At 45.2% G+C, this 18,688-nt stretch overlaps 1 protein-coding gene across 19 annotated transcripts in view; it reads left to right on the forward strand.

Annotated features, from left to right (window-relative positions):
* Window positions 1-18,688, forward strand: part of RBMS2 (RNA binding motif single stranded interacting protein 2) — a 95,068-nt gene that overhangs the window by 37,159 nt on the left and 39,221 nt on the right. For 18 of the 19 annotated variants that reach the window (XM_054528112.2, XM_024256644.3, XM_063711850.1 and 15 more), the window contains 4 exons: window positions 4,698-4,864; window positions 12,375-12,433; window positions 13,299-13,390; window positions 15,094-15,251. In XM_054528112.2, coding sequence (XP_054384087.1) covers window positions 4,722-4,864; window positions 12,375-12,433; window positions 13,299-13,390; window positions 15,094-15,251 — 452 coding nt within the window. In that variant the 5' untranslated portion in view covers window positions 4,698-4,721. The remainder of the gene's footprint in view (window positions 1-4,697; window positions 4,865-12,374; window positions 12,434-13,298; window positions 13,391-15,093; window positions 15,252-18,688) is intronic. The other variant, XM_054528118.2, reaches the window with a different exon arrangement.

Genomic DNA, 18,688 nt, shown 5'->3' on the forward strand with positions numbered 1-18,688 from the left:
ATGGTAGCAAACCAATAGCCTCTTTTTTTTCCTTTTTTTTTTTTTTTTTTGAGATGGAGTTTTGCTCTTGTTGCCCAGGCTGGAGTGCAATGGCACGATCTCAGCTCACTGCAACCTCTGCCTCCCAGGTTCAAGCGATTCTCCTGCCTCAGCCTCCTGAGTAACTGGGATTACAGGCATTGCGCCGCCACGCCCGGCTAATTTTGTATTTTTAGTAGAGACGGAGTTTCTCCACCTTGGTCAGGCTGGTCTCGAACTCCCGATCTCAAGTGGATCCACCTGCCTCAGCCTCCCAAAGTGCTGGGATTACAGGCATGAGCCACCTCGCCCGGGCTTTTTTTTTTTTTTGAGACGGAGTCTTGCTCTGTCGCCCAGGCTGGAGTGCAATGGCGAGAACTTGTCTCACTGCAAGCTCTGCCTCCTCCCGGGTTCACGCCATTCTCCTGCCTCAGCCTCCTGAGAAGCTGGGACTACAAGCACGCACCACCACGCCCAGCTAATTTCTGTATTTTTAGTAGAGACGGGGTTTTGCCATGTTGGCCAGGATGGTCTCGGTCTCTTGACCTCATGATCCGCCAGCCTCGGCCTCCCAAAGTGCTGGGATTACAGGTGTGAGCCACCGCGCCCGGCCTTTTTTTTTTTTTGAGACAGAGTTTTGTTCTGTCACCCAAGCTAGAGTGCAATGATGCACTTGGCTCACTGCAACCTTCGCCTCCCGGGTTCAAGCGATTCTTCTGCCTCAGCCTCCCGAATAGGTGGGATTACAGGCATGTGCCACCACGCCCGGCTAATTTTTGTATTTTTAGTAGAGACGGGGTTTTGCCATATTGGCCAGGCTGGTCTTGAACTCCTGACATCAAGTGAACCACCCGCCTTGGCCTCCCAAAGTGCTGGGATTACAGGCGTGAGCCACCAGCTGCCTCTCTTCAATTTATTTATTTCCCCAGTAACCCTTGTATTCTTGTTTGGACAGTCCTGGCATCATTGATACTTTCTTTCAGAAACATTATCTCACATTGAGAATGGGGATAGATGAACACCAACTGAGGCAGGTGGTCTCTTCATCTGCTCGTGCTTGGCACATAGTATGGTGCTACTAAAGTTGCTTTTTTTTTCCTTCCCTCCCTCCCTTCCTTCCTCCCTTCCTTTCTCCCTTCCTTCCTTCTTTCCTTCCTTTTTCTTTCTTTTTCCTTTTGTTTTTTTTTGAGACAGAATCTTACTTTGTCACCCAGGCTGGAGTGCAGTGGCATGATCTTGCTTACTGCAACCTCTACACCTCTGCCTTCCAGGCTCAAGTGATCCTCCCACCTCAGCCTTGTGAGTAACTGGGACTACAGGTGTCTGCCACCATGCCCACCTAATTTTTGCATTTTTTTATAGATGTGGGGTTTCACCAGGTTGCCCAGATTGGTTTCGAACTCCTGGGCTTGAGGGATCCGCCTGCTTCAGCCTCCCAAATTGCTGGGATTACAGGCCTAAGCCACTGTGCTTGGCCTCTTTGTTTTTTTAAGAGATAGGGTCTCACTATATTGCCCAGGCTAGTCTCTAACTCCTGGCCTCAAGCCAACCTCCCACCTCAATCTCCTGAGCAGGTGGGATTACAGGCTTGAGCTACCGCGCCAGCTGACAGTTGCTTTTATTATCATTGTTACTGTTGACATCGTGGCTATCATCATCATCACCCTCATCACTGACAGACCTACAGTCTCATATTCAGAGAAGCAGCTTTGTTTTCTCAGCTAAGGATCAATAATAGCAACTCCTTAGAGATAAAGAAGGACATTTTTTTTTTGGAGACGGAGTCTCGCTCTGTCGCCCAGGCTGGAGTGCAGTGGCGCGATCTCGGCTCACTGCAAGCTCTGCTCTGCCTCCTGGGTTCACGCCATTCTCCTGCCTTAGCCTCCCGAGTAGCTGGGACTACAGGCGCCCGCCACTAAGCCCGGCTAATTTTTTTGTATTTTTGGTAGAGAGGGGGTTTTACCGTGTTGGCCAGGATGGTCTCCATCTCCTGACCTCGTGATCCGCCCGCCTCGGCCTCCCAAAGTGCTGGGATTACAGGCGTGAGCCACCGTGCCCGGCCAAGAAGGACATATCTTATTTAATGATCTCCAGCAATGAACTCCTTATTCTAAACTCAGGAACTGTGATTAAGAATTTAGGTCACGGCCGGGCGCGGTGGCTCACGCCTGTAATCCCAGCACTTTGGGAGGTCGAGTCGGGTGGATCACGAGGTCAGGAGATCAAGCCATCTTGGCTAACACGGTGAAACCCCGTCTCTACTAAAAATACAAAAAATTAGCCAGGCGTGGTGGCTGGCGCCTGTAGTCCCAGCTACCCTGGAGGCTGAGGCAGGAGAATGGCGTGAACCCGGGAGGCGGAGCTTGCAGTGAGCCGAGATCGGGCCACTGCACTCCAGCCTGGGCAACAGAGCAAGACTCCGCCTCAAAAAAAAAAAAAAAAAAAAGAATTTAGGTCACAGTCTTCTTCTTTTTTTTTTTTTTTTTTTTTTGAGACAGAGTCGCCCTCTGTCACCCAGGCTGAAATGCAGTGTCACGATTTCGGCTTACTGCAACCTCCGCCTCCCAGGTTCAAGCATTTCTCCTGCCTCAGCCTCCCAAGTAGCTGGGATTACAGGCATGCGCCACCACGCCTGACTAATGTTTGTATTTTTAGTAGAGACGGGGTTTCATCATGTTGGCCAGACTGGTCTCGAACTCCTGACCTCAAGTGATCCACCCGCCTCGGCCGCCCAAAGTGCTGGGATTACAGGTGTGAGCCACCGTACCCAGCCATAGGTCATAGTCTTCTTGACTGTGTTTTATCTTTATGAAACATATATTTATCACAACCTTCATAATTTTTTTTTTTTGAGACGGAGTCTCTTTCTGTTGCCCAGGCTGGAGTGCAGTGGTGCAGTCTCGGCTCACTGCAACCTCTGCCTCCCGGGTTCAAGCAAGTCTCCTGCCTCAGCCTCCTGAGTAGCTGGGACTACAGGTGCATGCCACCACACCTAGCTAATTTTTTGTATTTTAATAGACAGGGTTTCACCATGTTGCCCAGGCTGATCTCGAACTCCTGAGCTCAGGCAATCCACCCACCTTGGCCTCCCAAAGTGCTGGGATTACGGGCGTGAGCCACTGCACCCTGCCTCAACTAATTTTTGTATTTTTTGTAGAGATGGGGTCTTGCTATATTGCCCAGGCTGGTCTCAAACAATTCTCTCACCTCAGCCTCCCAAAGTGCTGGGATTACAGGTGTGAGCCACTGTGCCTGGACCAGTGTATTAGTATTATTGCAGAACTAGTAATTAAATGGAAATTTCAAAGTGATTCTTTTTAAAATTTATTTAACTTTTAAGTTCATGGGTATATGTGCAGGTTTGTTATACAGGCAATCTTGTGTCATGGGGGTTTGTTTTACAAATTATTTTGTCACCCAGTTATTAAGCCTAGTTACCTATTAGTTATTTTTCCTGTTCCTCTCCCTCCTCTCACCCTCCACCCTTGGACAGACCCCAGTGTGTATTGTTCCCCTTAATGTAAATATGTGTTCTCATCATTTAGTTCCCACTTTATAAGTGAGAACATGCGGTATTTGGTTTTCTGTTCCTGTGTTAGTTTGCTAAGGATAATGGCCTCCAGCTCCAACCATGTTCCTGCAAAGGACAGGATCTCATTCTTTTTTATGGCTGCATAGTATTCCATGTGTATATGTACAACCTTTTCTTTATTCAGTCTACCATTGATGGGCATTTAGGTTGATTTCATGTCTTTGCTATTGTGAATAGTGCTGCAGCAAACATACACATGCTTGTGTCTTTATGATAGAATGATTTCTATTCCTTTGGGTATATACCCAGCAATGGGATTGCTGGGCTAAATGATATTTCTGTTTTTAGGTCTTTGAGGAATCACTACATTGTCTTCCACAATGGTTGAAATAATTTACACTCCCACCAACAGTGTATAAGTGTTCCCTTTTTTCCATAACCTTGTAACCTCACTAGCATCTGTTATTTTTTTACTTTTTAATACTAGCCATTCTGACTGTTGGAAGATGGTATCCCACTGTGGTTTTGAGTTGCATTTCTTTCTTTTTTTTGAGATAGAGTCTTGCCCTATCACCCAGGCTGGAGTGCAGTGGCGTGATCTTGGCTCACTGCAAGCTCTGCCTCCCAGATTCACACCATTCTCCTGCCTCAACCTCCTGAGTAGCTGGGATTACAGGCGAGTGCCACTACACCTGGCTAATTTTTTTTTTTTTTTTGCATTTTTAGTATAGACGGGGTTTCACCACGTTGGTCAGCTGGTCTTGAACCCCTGACCTCGTGATCCGCCCCCCTTGGCCTCCCAAAGTGCTGGGATTACAGGTGTGAGCCACCATGCCCAGCCTACAGAGTGTTATCTGGGAAATCCTAATGTAAGTGCTGGCAAAAAGAGGGAAAAGGGAATAGGAAATATAAAGGATGTATTAAAAGCTACAACAGGATTTTAAGTCTTTGGGCTATCTCAGAATGTGGTGTTAGATTTCTTCTTCTCTGCTAAAATATGGAGCTAAGGAACAAACTGTGTCCAAGTGAGTGCACATTTGTGGTTATATATAGTTTGGAATCATTTTTTCAAGAGGTCCAGGATCTTCCTCACTCTCCAACATGTAAATGGATAATCCTTCTACCTCTTCCTCATGTCTCCCTGCAGCCATATGTGTCATTGGCTCAGCAGATGGCACCACCTAGCCCAAGCAACAGTACACCTAACAGCAGTAGTGGAAGCAATGGAAATGACCAGCTGAGCAAAACCAACCTTTACATCCGGGGATTGCAACCAGGCACTACTGACCAAGATCTTGTCAAGCTGTGTCAGCCGTAAGTTGGAGTACATGTGGGTAGGCTTCCAGGGACAGTATAGATTTGGTTTTGAGACAGGGTCTCCTTATGTTGTCCAGGCTAGTCTTGAACTCCTGGGCTCAAGTGATCCTCCTGTCTCAGTAGCTGGGATTACAGACGCATGCCACCACTCCTGGCCTTGCCAGCTCACTTATCCTAAAAGGCAATGGCATTTTGTTTCTACTCCATAGACACAAACTTTCTCAGCAGCCTCTTAAAAAATTCTACCTGCTACTGGCCGGGTGCGGTGGCTCACGCCTATAATCCCAGCACTTTGGGAGGCCGAGGCAGGCGGATCATGAGGTCAGGAGATTGAGACCATTCTGGCTAACATGGTGAAACCCCGTCTCTACTAAAAATACAAAAAAATTAGCTGGGCATGGTGGCGGGTGCCCGTAGTCCCAGCTACTTAGAAGGCTGAGGCAGGAGAATGGTGTGAACCCTGGAGGCTGAGCTTGCAGTGAGCCGAGATCATGCCACTGCACTCCAGCCTGGGCAATAGAGTGAGATTCCATCTCAAAAAAAAAAAAAAAAAAAAACTACCTGCTACTGATATACATTATAAAGCCTTTATGTGTTTCTCTAAGGAAAGCCAGTGTGGGACTGGCCTTTAAAGCCTAATATCCAATTTCATTTCCAGCACCTCCCCCAACCTGATGGTCTTAGTGGAAAGATTGCTATCCTTACACCTTGAATAGAAAAGTCTAATATCTCTATAGATGTTAATTAGAAGGCATGAGAGAGCTGGCAGTGGGGATGGAAGAAAGTGGGACTCGCCAATCAAATCATGCCCTTCGGAGACTTTCTGCTGCTGGAGATATTCCTTGGGAATGGAGACCTCAAATTAGCAGATAAAGAAGATGGAGATAGGAGCAATTACTCTGCATCTACCCCAGGAAGACCCTTCGGAGTTCTTTTTAGTAGATTTGAATCATGGAATTGCCCAATTAGGAATGTTGGAAAAATGGCAAGAGTGCACAGATATCCAGCTCAAAAAATAATAAACAATAAAAAATAAAGTCCGGTGTATATACAAAACTGGTCCTTGGGCTGGGCGTGGTGGCTCACACCTGTAATCCTAGCACCTTGGGAGGCCAAGGCAGAAGGATTGCTTGAGCTCAGGAGTTCAAAACCAGGCTGGGCAACATAGTGACAACTTGTCTCTATACAAAATATAGTAAAAATATATATTTAAAAAATTTTTAAAACTGGTCCATTATCCCAGCTTACCTTGCTAGAAAGGTATGTAAGTGGAACTAAGGGGACTGTCTTGGACTAGTAATTTTTGAGAGGTGAGAATTAGCAGAAATGTTGGTTTATGAGGGAGTGAAAGAGTATCATATTAATATAGGTCCTTGATTTCTAAATTTTGTTTCTTGTACTAACTATAATGTGCTACAAAAATTCTCTCACCTCACAAGACAGAGAAGAATCTTTTTTTTTTTTTAAGACTGAGTCTCAGCCTCCCAAGTAGCTGAGATTACAGGCGCACGCCACCACATCTGGCTAATTTTTGTTTTTTTTGCTAGAGATGGGGTTTTACTGTGTTGTCCAGGCTGGTCTCGAACTCCTGACCAGGTGATCTGCCCACCTCGGCCACCCAAAGTGCTGGGATTACAGGTGTGAGCCACCATGCCTCGCTCAGAGAAGAATCTTGATTAGACTTTACCATATATTCATTCCTCAGTATCTGTGGGGGATTTGTTCCAGGACCTCCTCTGTCCCCCTGCGTGGATATCAAAATTCACCAAGCTCATGTCCCTACGCTTTTTTTTTTTAAGACAGGATCTTGTTCTATCACCAAGGCTGGAGTGCAGTGGTGTAATCACAACTAACCGTAGCCTCCAGGGCTCAAGCAGTCCTCCCACCTCAGCCTCTTGAGTAGCTAGGACTACAGGTACACACCACCATGCTTGGCTAATTTTTTGTAAATTTTGTAGAGATGAGATTTCATCATGTTGCCCAGGCTGGTCTCAAACTCATGCGCTCAATCATTCCTCCTGCCTCAGCCTCCCCAAAAGCTGGGATTACAGGCATGAGCTACTGAGCCTGGCCTCAAGTCCCTTAGATAAAATGGTGTAGTGGCCGGGCATGATGGCCCACGCCTGTAATTCCAGCATTTTGGGAGGCCAAGATGGGTGGATCACCTGAGGTCAGGAGTTGGAGACCAGCCTGGCCAACATGGTTAAACCCCGTCTGTACTAAAACTACAAAAGTTAGCTGGGCGTGGTGGTGGGCACCTGTAGTCCCAGCTACTCAGGAGGCTGAGGCAGGAGAATCACTTGAACCCAGAAAGCAGAGGTTGCAGTGAGCCGAGATCACGCCACCAGAAAGCAGAGGTTGCAGTGAGCCGAGATCACGCTACTGCACCACAGCCTGGGTGACAGAGCAAGACTTCGTCTCAAAATAATAAAAATAAAATAAAATAAAATGGTGTAGTATTTGCATATAACCTATGCACATGCTCCTATATACTTTAAAATTATCTCCAGATTACTTATGATACCTCAATACAGTACAAATGCCATGTAAATAAATGTTATACTGTATTGTTTAGGGAATAATGACAAGAAAAAAGTCTGTACATGTTCAGTACAGATGCAACCATCCTTTCTTTTAAAAAACATTTTAACTTTTATTTTAGGTTAAGGGGTACATGTGCAGGTTTGTTACATAGGTAAACTCGGGACTCAGGTATTTGGTGTATAGATTATTTTGTCACCTGGGTACTAAGCATAGTACCCAACAGTTATTTTTTTAGTTTTTTCTCCTTGAACCTCTCTTAGAAGAAAGACCTTTTTTTTCGTGTATATTTTCTTTTTATTTTATTTTATTATTATTATAGTTTAAGTTTTAGGGTACATGTGCACAATGTGCAGGTTAGTTACATATGTACACATGTGCCATGCTGGTGTGCTGCACCCATTAACTCGTCATTTAGCATTAGGTATATCTCCTAAAGCTATCCCTCCCCCACAACAGTCCCCAGAGTGTGATGTTCCCCTTCCTGTGTCCATGTGTTCTCATTGTTCAATTCCCACCTATGAGTGAGAATATGCAGTGTTTGGTTTTTTATTCTTGCGATAGTTTACTGAGAATGATGATTTCCAGTTTCATCCATGTCCCTACAAAGGACATGAACTCATCATTTTTTATGGCTGCATAGCATTCCATGGTGTATATGTGCCACATTTTCTTAATCCAGTCTATCATTGTTGGACATTTGGGTTGGTTCCAAGTCTTTGCTATTGTGAATAGTGCCGCAATAAACATACGTGTGCATGTGTCTGTATAGCAGCATGATTTATAGTCCTTTGGGTATATACCCAGTAACGGGATGGCTGGGTAAAATGGTATTTCTAGTTCTAGATCCCTGAGGAGTCGCTACACTGACTTCCACAAGGGTTGAACTAGTTTACAGTCCCACCAACAGTGTAAAAGTGTTCCTATTTCTCCACATCCTCTCCAGCACCTGTTGTTTCCTGACTTTTTAATGATTGCCATTCTAACTGGTGTGAGATGGTGTCTCATTGTGGTTTTGATTTGCATTTCTCTGATGGCCAGTGATGATGAGCATTTTTTCATGTGTCTTTTGGCTGCATAAATGTCTTCTTTTGAGAAGTGTCTGTTCATGTCCTTCGCCCACTTTTTGATGGGGTTGTTTGTTTTTTTCTTGTAAGTTTGTTTGAGTTCATTGTAGATTCTGGATATTAGCCCTTTGTCAGATGAGTAAGTTGTGAAAATTTTCTCCCATTTTGTAGGTTGCCTGTTCACTCTGATGGTAGTTTCTTTTGCTGTGCAGAAGCTCTTTAGTTTAATTAGATCCTATTTGTCAATTTTGGCTTTTGTTGCCATTGCTTTTGGTGTTTTAGACATGAAGTCCTTGCCCATGCCTATGTCCTGAATGGTAATGCCTAGGTTTTCTTCTAGGGTTTTTATGGGTTTTTTTTCCTGTATATTTTCAATCCGTGGCTGGTTCAATCCACAAGTGGGAAACCCACAGATACAGAGGGATTTTTATTTTGCCTTTCTGAACAATTGCCTTATCTTTTGCTGTGTCTGAAGCATAAGTATAGTCAAGGGCAGCATGTAGGATTGAAGTAAGGAGCCCAAAAGGGGACTGTGGAGAGGCAGGAGTGAGGCAGGGATGAAAGAGGTGCTGGAAGAGTCCTGACTAGGAGGCTGAGCAGAGCAGGTGGGTGGAGCCCTCTGTCCGCTGTGAGCAGGGAGTTAAGCCTTTCTAGGAAGGATGTTTCTCATGCGTAGAAGGACTTCCTGCCTTTGTCCCAGTTGTCTCTCCCTGGGTTGTAGAGGAAGTAAATATTGCTGGATCCTAAAGTCTGGTATGTGGGAAGGAGAGACGTGGAGTCTAGGACTGGAACTCCTGGTTCTTGGAGGGGTTCCTTCAAGGAAGCAGCAGCAGTGACCCAGCTGTTGCCAGCTGCAGTGGAAATTCTGAGCTCAAAGTCTCAGCTGCTAGACCACAGCAAGCTCCACCCTGGGGCCTTCATAGGGATAGCAGCACTTGTGTCCTCTGCCCCACAGTCAGACTTCTCATGAGTCCCTCCCCTGCCTAAATTTGGGAATGAATCCAAGTATGTAGCCTGGAAGGGCTAGGATAGCCACATCCATCCTCACCCTCCTTTTAATGTGTTCTGTTCCCAGCTTTCAGGGCATTGCTTGGCTTATTCTGTCTAATCCTTTGGATCACAGAAGTTCCACTAAAAAAGTCAGTGAGATGCCGCCAAGGAGTGAAAACAAATCAATCATCATATGTTCGTTAGGGATGGAAGGAGAGATGGGAAAATTGCTTGTTTGGGGTATTATTCTCAAATTCATTCCCTGACAACTATTTTCAGTTAGCTCTTGTACTTCTGACTTTGTTAGTGATTTCTGTTCTGTCTCTTTAATATTTTCACCCTCCTGGAGTGGAATGTTGAGGCTTTTTTCTAGTGGAACACCTCTAATATAATCCCTGATCTGTGATACACTACTATTCAAGTTTTAGAAGTTCCAAGTGACTCTGCTACCAAATTATAATTTTCAGAAAGTTGAAAAACACAACTGTTAGGCTGGGCACAGTGCCTCACACCTGTAATCACAGCACTTTGGGAGGCTGAGGCAGGTGGATCACTTGAAGTCAGGAGTTCGAGACCAGCCTGACCAACATGGTGAAATACCATCTCTACTAAAAAATACCAAATTAGCTGGGTGTGGTGGCGCATGCCTGTAATCCCAGCTACTCCAGAGGCTGAGGCAGGAGAATCGCTTGAACCCGGGAGGCGGAGGTTGCAGTGAGCCAAGATAACGCCACTGCACTCCAGCCTGGGCAACAAGAGTGAAACTCTGTTTCAAAAAACAAAAAGAAAGAAAATACAACTGTCATGCAAATATAAAATGAATATGTGTCAAAGATTTTTATAACTCATTAATGAGGGAACCAGCAGGATGGCAAAATGAGTTCAAAGAGCATTTGAGGAACTATTTATAGGAAATAAAGAAAGAATGTTGGAATAAGATTGCTACATTAGATAAAAAACTGGTTTATGTCCTATAGGATAGTAAAGCCACTAACCTTTGCAATTATTTTATCTACTGCACAGAAATAATTTGCATTTTTACTGGACAAAAATCTATAAGTTGGCCAAGTGTGGTGGCTCATGCCTATAATTCCAGCACTTTGGGAGGCTGGGGCGGGTGGATCACCTGAGGTCAGGAGTTTGAGACCAGCCTGGCCAACATGGTGAAACCTCGTCTCTAGTAAAAATGTAAAACTTAGTTGGGTGTGGTGGCAGGCGCCTGTAATCCGAGCTACTCGGGAGGCTGAGGCAGGAGAATCACTTGAACCTGGGAGGCAGAAGGTGCAGTGAGCCGAGATCGCGCCATTGCACTCCAGCCTGGGCAACAAGAGCAAAACTCCGTCTCAAAAAAAAAAAAAAAAAGAAGAGGAAGGAGAAGGAGGAGAAGAGGAAGAGGAAGGAGAGGAAGAAGAAGAAGAAAGAAGAGAAAGGATATGCAGCCCTTTGACCTTATCACCAAAATTTAGATGGATTTTGTTTATCAGATGATTTTCTTAGAGCTGGGCATGGTGGCTCTCAGCTGTAATCCCAGCACTTTTGGAGGCCAAGGCAGCAGGATTGCTTGAGGCCAGGAGTTAAAGACCAGCCTGGGCAGCATAGTAAGATCCTGTCTCTACAAATAATTTTTAAAATTAGCCAGACATTGTGGTACACACCTTTGGTCCTCAGGAGGCTGAGGCAGGAGAATTGCTTGAGCCCAGGAGTTCGAGGCTGCAGTGAGCCATGTTCACACCACTGCACTCCAGCCTAGGCAACAGAGCCAGACCCTGACGTGCACACACACGCAATTTTTTTTTAATACTACAGTTCCCACTCCCCTCCCTAACACTCTCAAATCTTGACAATGAGAAATAGAGGTCTTAGAGTAAGGCAAAGAGATACTAAAGTTGAGGTTCCTTGAATATAATAATAATAGCAATTAAAATTTTTAAGTGCTTACCATGTGGTAGACATTAATGATTTGTGTTTATTAACTCAATTCACACTCCTAACAATCCTATCTCCATTTTACAGATGATGAGGCTGAGACACCAAAAGGTTCAATGACTTGTTCAAGATCACACATAGCTAAAAAGTGGCAGAACCAGGATTTGAACCAAAGCAATTTGGCTCAGGTTGACCTTCAATTAAAGGAGTCAGTGGAGGGGTGATGGAAACAGGATATCAGAGAAGAAAAATGTCTATAGTTTTTTCATAGGATCAGTGGTGTTTTCCAAAAGAAAATAAGTAATGGCAAGGATTCTTTTTAGTCCTCAGGGAATTCCAGCCAGAGCTCTGCCTCTACACACTCTTTTGTGTGGACATTGCCAAGCTTCTTTCCCCAAAAGACAGTCATCTCTTTCCAACTAGTGTGTGAGTCTTAGCTGGGAAAGAAGAGAGAAATGTGTTGGTATTATAAGGACTACAGTTACCTTATTTCTTTTAGGTACCTTTGGGGAGGATGGGTTTATATGAAGTGTGGCATTTTTAACCCATTTCTTTTTTTTTTTTGAGATGGAGTCTCGCTCTGTCATCCAATCTGGAATGCAGTGGCGCCATCTTGGCTCACTGCAACCTCTACCTCCCAGGTTCAAGCAAATCTCCTGCCTCAGCCTCCCAAGTAGCTGGGACTACTGGCGTGACGCCCAGCTAATTTTTGTATTTTTAGTAGAGATGAGGCTTCATCATGTTGGCCAGGCTGGCCTCAAACTCCTGACCTCAAGTGATCCTCCATCCTCGGCCTCCCAAAATTCTGGGATTACAGGCGTGAGCTACTGCACCCAGCCCCCATTTCTTTTTTATTTTTATTAAGGTTTAAGTAGGAAAAGTTAGATCATGGAAAGGGCATGGATTTGTCGAGATGTCTGAATCTCTGTCCTATTCTTAGTCTCTGCCCCCAGATTATTACTTTGCGTTTTCCTCTCCCTTAGATATGGCAAGATTGTTTCCACTAAGGCCATACTGGACAAGACCACAAACAAATGCAAAGGTGAGAGAACAACTTCCTTCGTGTTGGAGAGCACCAGTAAGTGAGGCCATCCCTTGACACTGCCCTTTACTGCTGAGAGTCCTGAGTCTACAGTGTCAGCGAGAAGTCCCTGAAATTTTTAGGCTTAAAAGATTAGGAGATATTTAGATTCTTTGGTGACCAGATAGCTAGAGCTGAAAATGCTGTTTAGGGGCCCCAAGGCCAGAAGACTGTACAAAACACCTTTGAGTCTACTGAGATTATTTTGGACTTTGTATTTCCCTGGATGATGTGGTAGAAGTGGGTAAGTGAGATTTTCTTCTGCTTAGCAAAGCCACGTAAATGCCTTTTTTGGGGAGTGTTTTGGTGGGTGTTATTTTCTGAGGGTGAGTAGTTTTATTGGTGTTTTGAGCAGTTCTAGATAGAGCTGGAAGAGTGGAAGGAAGACAAAGGGCTATAGGTTGGAGTGGTGAGGGTCTTCTTCCAGCAGGTGGCTGGTGGTCTGCTCTGGAGAGGCTGCATTCCCTACATGCCTAGCATTTCTGGGATATATCAAGAAAAGAGGGGAGTGAATTCTTTTAGAGGTATAGGGGGGCTTTGGGTTATTAGAAGAGCCTAGTTCCTGAAACCTCAAATTTCTTAAGGGGGAGGGAGAAGGGCAGGGACACCAGAGTAGCTCATTGCCTTGGCATTCTTAGCCACAAAGTAGATCACATCTCAGGGTTTGAGGAGCATGTGGATAACTACCTGAAACCTCTCAATAGCTCTTTCTCCCTCCCATTTCTGTTACATGGATCATAACTCTTCCTCTGTCTCCTGAAAAGCCTGGACCTCTCTATGTTCCTTACACCTCCCACTTCCTAGTGATGCTGTTTCTCTGTTGCAGGCTATGGCTTTGTAGATTTTGACAGCCCTTCAGCAGCACAGAAAGCTGTAACAGCACTGAAGGCCAGCGGTGTACAGGCACAGATGGCAAAGGTAAGGGTACTACCCTATGTCTGTTCCTCCAAGGGGTTTGTGGTTAGCACCAAAGTTCCAGTTCTAAGGTTTCCAGAGGGCTTAAGAACCATGAAATTGAGTGGGCAAGGGCTATCCGTGGTGCTTTCTAGACAGTCCATGAGCACCCCTGGCTGCTGGAGGAAGATGTATTCAAATTCTATGGCAGGTAGCTCTATCAGCTCTCTTCCTCTCACCAAGTTATTGGCAGCAAGAAAGGTAAGGTGGCCTCTTCCAGTACTCCTGCTGCTTCCCTGTGTTCCCTATATTATTCACCCTGGCCCCACTTCCCTACCAGACAGCTTGTGGTGGTTTTGCAACATTCTCTGAACAAGTCAATTGTGCAACTCAGAATTTCAGAACAATGCTCTCCACCTCCTAATGTTGTTCCCCATACGGGCCGGGTAGTGGGCTGGGGAGGCAGGCGGGAAGCCACATCAAGGGAGGAAACTGTCTCTTCTCCTCAGATCTGTCTGAAACTGCTGTCTTCACCTAGACTACTAGAAATCTAGAAGCTTTTCTCTCACTTCTTCTGTTAGGTGGGATTGTCCCCTTGCCTTTCTATTTTATTTTATTTATTTATTTATTTTGAGACAGAGTCTTGCTCTGTCACCCAGGCTGGAGTGCAGTGGCGCAATCTCGGCTCACTGCAAGCTGCACCTCCCGGGTTCACGCCATTCTCCTGCCTCAGCCTCCCAAGTAGCTGGGGCTACAGGCACCCGCCACCACCCCAAGCTAATTTTTTGTATTTTCAATAGAGACAGGGTTTCACCGTGTTAGCCAGGATGGTCTCGATCTCCTGACATTGTGATCCACCCACCCCAACCTCCCAAAGTGCTGGGATTACAGGCATGAGCCACCACGCCTGGCCATCCCTTTGCCTTTCTGAAGCTGTTATGAGTATTTATTATACATAGAGCTTGTGAGGCAGGCCTGCTAGACACCTTTTCCGTAATGGTTAAAGAAAAGGAAAACAAAAGGAAAAGGCAGAAGAGGATTAAGGTTGCTGGTGACCACTGTTTAGGGCAGAGTGACTGCTTAAATTCTTAAAAATACAACTATTGGATGATATTGCCATTTTGCACATTCTGTCCCCTGGAAGGGCTCTCCTACCTCTTCTTCCAGGAGTAAAACCCTCTGACAAAAGCTCAAAGGTTTAGGAGCCTTCAGGGTCCTAGGAGACTATAGCTTTCAGGGCTCCGTGGTGACCCAGTGAACTCCGCATCTGGCTCTTTCCCTGTTCCCTTCTCCTCTCCTCCTGCTCTTCCTCCATCAGGGAGTGAACAGGAATTCCTACTTAGAGGATTCTGCGTGGCCGGAAGAGAAGTGGGGAGGGGCTGCTCAAAACAAGCCAGCCAAGGAGCAAGGCAGTCTGAGGGAATCCAGCTTCTGGGACTGGCTGCTGGGGGAGAGCGGGAATGCTGCTCTGCCTGTTTCTAAAAGAGACAGCCAAACACCATTTATGACTTGCATGATGGGCTTGTATAGTACTAGAAATATTAAATCTGCACTTCTCGTCCTGGAACTCAATATACAACCCGTGGTAGTGGGACTGGGTGTTAACAAATAGAATAATCTTTGTTTATGTAGGACCCTTCTTTTCTGAAATGTCATTTGTGAGGAGGGCTGAGGGTGGGAGAGAGATAAGAGATGTGAGCCTCATTTTCTCACTGTTATTTCCATAGCAACAGGAACAGGACCCCACAAATTTATACATCTCAAACCTCCCACTGTCAATGGATGAGCAGGAACTGGAGGGGATGCTGAAGCCCTTTGGCCAGGTTATCTCCACCCGTATCCTTCGAGATACCAGTGGGACCAGCAGAGGTGTTGGCTTTGCAAGGTGAGGATGGCAGGAGTGGGGAAATAATGAGGTTAATAACAAATGTCACTTGGGGGTCACCAGAAAACAAAATCTGTGCCTTTCCCACACAAGGTCAAAATACTTTACTATTGTTCAAAAATACTTGATGGTAAGTCAAAAGTTCATTTTAGGCCAGGCGCGGTGGCTTACACCTGTAATCCCAGTACTTTGGGAGGCCAAGGCAGTCACATCACCTGAGGTCAGGAGTTTGAGACCAGCCTGGCAAACATGGTGAAACCCCGTCTCTACTAAAAATACAAAAATTAGCCAGACGTGGTGGCGCATGCCTGTAATCCCAGCTACTCGGGAGGCTGAGGCAGGAGAATTGCTTGAACCTGGGAGGCGGAGGTTGCAGTGAGCTGAGATCATGCCACTGCACTCCAGCCTGGGGAACAGAGTGAGACTCTGTCTCAAAAAAAAAAAAAAAAAAAAAGAAGTTCATTTTATTATAGGTTACAATACTCAAAAACCCATTAGCCCCTACCTAAATTTTTTTTATAAAGATGAGGTTTTACCGTGTTGCCCAGGCTGCTCTTGAACATCTGGGCTCAAGTGATCCTCCTGCCTCAGCCACCTAAGCAGTTGGGATTACAGGCATGAGCCACCACACTCGGCTAAACTCCCTACTACTTCCTGCTACTCTAGGCTTTGTTCCTTTAATCCAGACCCAACCAGAGTAAAAAATTCTGTATATTCTTATAGTTTATTGAGTATTTCTCATCTTGTTGTCTCATTTAATCTTTACAACATCCCTATGAGATAAATATTCTCTATCTTATGAATGAGGAAAGTGAACTCTTCAGTAGAAATGATTTGCCCAGGGTCTTACAGGAGTGGGTGTTAGAGCAGAGCCCTGATCCTTCTGGCTTTGAGAGTAGTAGGATGAGGTAGAAGTTTTTGATCTTCCTTTTCAGATCTGTTGGGAGACCTCTATTCCATAACAATTCTGCACCTGTGATATCAGAGTTGTGAGCCTTGGTTCACTCTCTGAAGTGGAGATTGATTCGGATGAGTAATTTTCCCACAGTATTCCCTATACCTGCAGTTTTTTTTCCAGGTGCCCTTCTTTGGGCTTTGGTATCTGCCCTCACTGTCGTAGGGCATCAGCCTCCCTTAGCCCACTTATGAAATGGCTCTGCTTGTATTTAAGATTTTATTTGAAAAGAGATTCTTTTGACTTTTTTTTTTTGTAGTTTCAAAATGACTGCACTAAGTGAGCTAAGCACCCTTTTTTGCTTTATAATACCTTGTCCGGTCTGTGAACACCCCCTTACTCTGAGTGTTTCAGACCTTGTGAACAAGAAATATTTTCTCTTGGTCGGGCGCGGTGGCTCACGCCTGTAATCCCAGCACTTTGGGAGGCTGAGGCGGGTGGATCACTTGAGGTCAGGAGTTTGAGACCAGCCTGGCCAACCTGGTGAAACCCTGTCTCTACTAAAAATACAAAAATTAGCTGGGTATAGTGGCAGGCTCCTGTAGTCCCAGCTACTCAGGAGGCTGAGGCAGGAGAATCACTTGAACCCGGGAGGCGGAGGTTGCAGTAAGCTGAGATCGCGCCATTGCATTCCAGCCTGGGCGACAAAGCGAGACACCATCTCAAAAAAAAAAAAAAAAAAAAAAAAGGAGAAGAAAAGAAATAGTTCCTCTTCCTCAGCTGACTCAAGCTTAGTAGCACCACCTGCTGGCAATCCCGTGTATATCTAAAGGAGAGTTCCTGGGCTTGGGACCATCGAACTTATTTTGCAGGTTGAGCAGAGGTTCTCAACCTTTCTCAGTTTGTGGCACCCTTAGTTATCTAATAGTTTTTCACCCTAGACCAAAAGAAATACCTAACAGTTCAATTTATTGAGTAACTGAATGGTCCACACTTTTTTTTTTTTTTTTTTTTGAGGCGGAGTCTCGCTCTGTCGCGTACCACAGGTGCGTACCACCACGCCTGGCTATTTTTTGTTGTTGTTGTTGAGACGAAATCTCACTCTGTTGCCCGGGCTGGAGTGCAATGGCACAATCTTGGCTCACTGCAACCTCTGCCTCCCGGGTTCAAGTGATTCTCCTGCCTCAGCCTCCTGAGTAGCTGGGATTACAGGCGCCCGCCACCATGCCCAGCTAATTTTTGTATTTTTAGTAAAGATGTGGTTTCACCAGGTTGTCCAGGCTGGTCTCGAACTCCTGACCTCAGGTTATCCAGCCGCCTCAGCCTCCCAAAGTGCTAGGATTACAGGCATGAGCCACTGCGCCCAGCCAGTCCACACAACTTTTTAAAAAAATTTCCTGACAGCAGTAACTTCATGGTCCATACAGCTTAAGAAGTGTTTATACTTTAACAACTTTGTAGCTGTTTGAAAAAATAATACACAAACATTGAAAGAGAGCATGTCTTTATTTCATTCTAACTATACTTACTAATGGAATATGTGCCTGTTGGAATTGCACAACTTCTCAAAATTTGGTATCAGAATGGACACCTACACACTCATTTCCTGTTACGTATTGGTTTTCTTATGGTATTTGCTTTTGCCATAGCAACTATTTAAACCTAGCTTTGTGAAAATATAATGTTATCTATCAAAAGGATTGTAGGGGAAACTAATGTTGAAGCAGTGAACAATTTTGAGTTAGTAATGCACACATTCTCCAACAGATATTGCTGTTTTTCTTCAAAGAGTTAAAATAACCCTCATTGTGCCCCTCTGAGTTCACCACAGCCACCCACAGTGCCTGAGAGCACGGTTTAGGAACTGTGGCTTTAGAGGCTTTTGAAAAACTATGAAATCTCTTGTATGTTTCTATGTTAATGTCTACAAGTTTTCTTCATATATTCAGATTCATGCAAAGTATGATTTCCAGCAAATTATAAGTATTGGCATTTAAAATAAAACTGTTACCTCATTTAAAAATGTATTCAAATGAGATCTAAATATCATAGCAATCTGATACACAAATCATTCATTTAAAAAATACCTGACTTTGGCCGGACTCGGTGACTCACGCCTGTAATCCTAGCACTTGGGAGGCGGAGGTGGGAGGATCATGAGGGCAGGAGATCGAGATCATCCTGGCTAACACGGTGAAACCCCGTCTCTACTAAAAATACAAAAAAATTGCCGGTCGTGGTGGCGGGCGCCTGTAGTCCCAGCTTACTCGGGAGGCTGATGCTGGAGAATGGTGTGAACCTGGGAGGCAGAGCTTGCAGTGAGCCCAGATCACACCAAGGCGCTTCAGCCTGGGCGACATGCACTTCAGCCTGGGCGACAGAGTGAGACTTGTCTCAAAAAAAAACTGGACTTTGGGAGGCTGAGGCGGGCAGATCACTTGAGCTCAGGAGTTCAAGACCAGCCTGGGCAATATGTGAAACCCCATCTCTACAAAAACAAAACAAACAAACAAAAAAATTAGCTGAGCATGGTGGCATGTGC

Source organism: Pongo abelii, chromosome 10 (genome assembly GCF_028885655.2).
Source record: "Pongo abelii isolate AG06213 chromosome 10, NHGRI_mPonAbe1-v2.0_pri, whole genome shotgun sequence".
NCBI classification, from domain to species: domain Eukaryota; kingdom Metazoa; phylum Chordata; class Mammalia; order Primates; family Hominidae; genus Pongo; species Pongo abelii.